This window comes from Frankliniella occidentalis, unplaced genomic scaffold (assembly GCF_000697945.3).
Source record: "Frankliniella occidentalis isolate FOCC.00 unplaced genomic scaffold, Focc_3.1 Scaffold2681, whole genome shotgun sequence".
In the NCBI taxonomy this organism is placed as follows: Eukaryota; Metazoa; Arthropoda; class Insecta; order Thysanoptera; family Thripidae; genus Frankliniella; species Frankliniella occidentalis.
The window spans coordinates 6,130-9,838 of record NW_026269759.1 but is presented as its reverse complement, the minus strand read 5'-3'; the positions used below and the strand labels follow the sequence as shown (position 1 = coordinate 9,838).

The 3,709-nt window shown below is 55.3% G+C and overlaps 1 protein-coding gene across 1 annotated transcript; it reads right to left on the bottom strand.

The window, feature by feature from the left end:
• Positions 1–20: 20 nt before the first annotated feature.
• Positions 21–1,607, bottom strand: LOC113213766 (protein kinase C-binding protein NELL2-like; the record flags this gene model as incomplete). Its single annotated transcript, XM_052276368.1, is given in 2 exon segments — positions 21–606; positions 1,405–1,607. Coding segments are annotated over 2 exon segments (641 nt in total), but the record flags the coding sequence as incomplete, so codon positions are not given.
• Positions 1,608–3,709: the final 2,102 nt, after the last annotated feature.

Below are 3,709 nucleotides of genomic sequence, written 5' to 3'. Positions count from 1 at the left end.
GGGGGGGGGGGGGTGCTTACGTGCAGGTGTTGCAGTCCTTCTTCCAGGTGGTGCCGGGCGTGCACTCGTCACCCACGCGCTCGGGCTTGACGCTCCTCTTGGACAGGCACGCCATCTGCGTGCAGATGGCACGCCCGGTCGCGGTGCACCTGCAGCCGTTGCAGTCCTGGCGCCAGCTGGTGCCGGGCGTGCACTCGTTGCCCACGACGGGGCCCTCCCCGTTATTGGTGCCGCCGTTGCCACCTCCTAGGCAGGCCATGAGCGTGCACGCGGCCCGCCCGGTCGGCGTGCACCTGCAGCTGTTGCAGTCCTGCTTCCAGGTGGCGCCGGGCGTGCAGTTGTTGGGGTCGGGCCTGTCCTGTCCGCCGCCGAGGCACAGCTTGTACGTGCACGCCTTGCGGCCGTTGGCGCACCTGCAGGTGTTGCAGTCCTCCTGCCAGACGTCACCCTCCTTGCACTCGGCCTGCTGGGCGGGCTCCAGCGAGGGCGCAGGCAGACACGCCCGCTGCGTGCACAGCGCCACGCCCGTGTCCGTGCAGCGGCAGTCGTTGCAGCCGTCGTTCCAGGTCGCGCCCGGCTGGCACACCTTCACCACGTCCAACTCGGCTGCAAGGGCGGAACAAGGGGATGCGGTTAAAAAGCAATCAGCTGCAGAGGCTGCAGATGAGACGGCGCGGTAATAGCCAGGGCTATTTTAATTTTAAGTACAGGGTGGTTCACAGACCCCTTCCTTTATTTTACCTACTGTGTCGAACGCAAGCGGTGAAGTTACACGAAAAAAACAACAACAAAAAAGTGGAGTAGGGCGCATAAAAATCGACCTCGCAATTGTATTGTTTTACAACAAAGTACAACTGTGCAGTAGCATGGCGCTCCCGCTGTGGTTCGCGCCGTACTGTACACTAAATGTAGAGAGGGACGAGTTTTGTACGTTAGCTAAATGTGTCCTTGTACATATCTTTATCAGATACAAATTTGTCTATGAGGAGGTACAAGTTGTACCTAGACTAGATACAAACGCCTCGACAAATGCTATATTCTTTATGAAACCTATAGATACAAATTCGAATCTTATTTTTATGTGCACAAGGACACTTCTACGCTAGCTACAAAATTGTTATTTCCGAATTAGAGTAATACGTGTGGTAGGTAGCGATACTGTCCCGGATGCACACGTGAGCGTAGGTTGCCTACTTCCACGGAGCTCTGAGGAGCCGTTTGCTAGTGACCGCAGGGGAAGTGACGCCCCACACCCAATACCACGCAGTAAGGGACTGTTTAACTAGTACGTGTACCGTTTAGGTCTCTAACGCTTTTAACTACAGCACCAAGTAATACAGTGCGTGCTCGCACTCGGCTTGCACATTGATCCGTCACCAAAAACGCGCGGACCGGACAACTTACCATAGGCGCAGCAAGTCGCCAGGGCCAGCACGGCCATGGCCACGATCCACTTCATGTCGAACGAGATGTTGGCGGGCGAACTTCGGGGCGTTTAAAATATATATCACGACAGACACTGAAAAGGGACGTCACTCGACTCTGCCGGACGCTCGATCAGGTGTCAACGGGTGTCACTCACTACTGAGGCTTCGACCCGCGGCCGCGGCTATATACGTAGCAGCTCCGCGAGCCGCTCTCCTCCCCAGCCTCCCGAGGCGAGAGGGGAGAGGGCGAGGGCGGCACGGGATGAGGGGGTGGAGGAGAGGGAGGGAGGGGGAGGTTTCGCGGAAAGCTTGTGCTGTGCTTTCCACGGGAATGTGTGTGAGTGTATATGTCTCTGTTGTTGTTGGTGTGAGTGACGCACCAGCAAGACAGAGAGAGAGAGGGAGGGAGAGAGAGAGAGACAGAGAGCCAGAGAGACACTTGCGCTGGCTGACCGGTCGGCGGATGGGTGTGGATCGTCCCGCCCGGGAAGTGTGAGGAAGGTGGGGTACAGAGCGTTTGCCGTCTCACTCGCGTATCCTCCGCCCAAACAGCGTCATAATGCGGCACTGTACGCAAAAGGACCAGGACCAGGGCCAGGTTGGCCAGCTTCCAGATCTCCTCTTTGCCACTCGTTCCATATCTCTGTTTATTCTTAACGCATCAAAAACCGAGAAATGTAGGAAGACCCCGACCCACTCTCGCGGTGTTATCAGTCAGGATCCCCGCAGGGGAATTCACCGTATGGTTCACACTGTTTTCACCAAGTGCGAGGCAGTCTCACGATTGCGAGATTATTCTCTTCTACCATTTACCGGAAATAAATCTCGCGCGAGTGTGATGAGACTATGGTTCACGTTTTGGCGTAACCGTGCATCCTCCCGTCTGACGCAAGGTAGTAGTGGCGGTATCACGGGGAGGGCGAGGGGCGGTTGCCCCCCCCCCCCCTTCCCGGTCGGCCCGAGAAATCTAGGCAACCCTACCTGCCTCTCCTGACGTCCCTGTTTGTAGCTACAGGATTGTAGCCACATAGCCACAACTCTTCCGGCCGCTTCCAGCTTATTCCGAAAAGACTATAGAAGCGCCCGAGGGGGCAATAACTCCCTTTTGTGTGTACACATGATTCCCGAAATACTTGATTCCCAGTGATTCCCGGTGATTCCCGCCCGCTTATAATTATTTCTCAGGTTTTCTATTGGTAGAAAACGCTCATTTCGACTAATTTGTACCAGTTCCGCTAGTTTTCCGCTCAGTTTAAGTGATTTCTGTTGATTTCGATCAATTTCTATCGTGATGATTCTCAAGCAGGTGTACACATGATTCCCGGAGTTCTTGCCCCCTCGGAAGCGCCATTTAGGACCAATTTGTTTTTCCAAAGAATAATGTGAAAAAGAGAGAGTACCCACCCCGCTTTTACACGGGGCCCCGCGTGCTTAACTTCGGAGTTCGGATGGGATCCGGTGTGTCCACGCCAGCAGCCAGACTGTTAGATCCAACCAACTGTTGACCAGGGTTGTCGCCTACCCGCTTAAACAGGAACGACGGGTACCCAATTTGTTTTGCGGAGACTTTACGGCTGGTTAAGCCGAACTTACCCCCCTGTCCTGTCTCCCGCCAGCGTGCATTTGCAGGGGACATGACCACCTGAGGGAACAGTGCGGCATAGATAGGAGAGACAAGACGCAGCACCCGCCCGGCAGGAGTGCGAGGTGTGCCGGGGAAGTCCCCCGCCAGGACAATTAACACATTCACGTGTCAAGCTGCGGCGTGGTGCACGTCGCGCCGTGTGCCGAGTGCACGGCTGGGGTGATCTGAGGTCGTGTCCCTCCTGCACTGTCGTCGGTGACCTGGACCGGCATCTCGCCTGCCGCCTGCCGTCCGTGCCTTCCCGCCGACGCGATCCTCGTTCGCCCTCACCGTGACACACACGCTCGTTGTGGTGGGCATGTTTTGACTGCGTTGCTTATTTTCTTTTTTCCGATGTTGAGGCCGGGTGGAGACTCTGCGTGTTTGTTTTAGGACACGTACCTAATGTCGTCGGTATTTTTACTTTCCTTGCAAAAAAAGAAGTAACTTAAGAAGTGTATATTTGTAGAATTTACTCCAGCAAGCCCGCGCACTGCGCAGACGGTAAGTAACACCTGGAGTACATCGCTGTGTACACACGGAGTTCACTCGGAGTACTGTCAGCCCGGAACACTGGAGCACACCACACACCAGTTGTCGACCGCTCGACTAAACTTCTGCATTTATATTCTTTTCGTCCAAACATAAAACGGCGAAA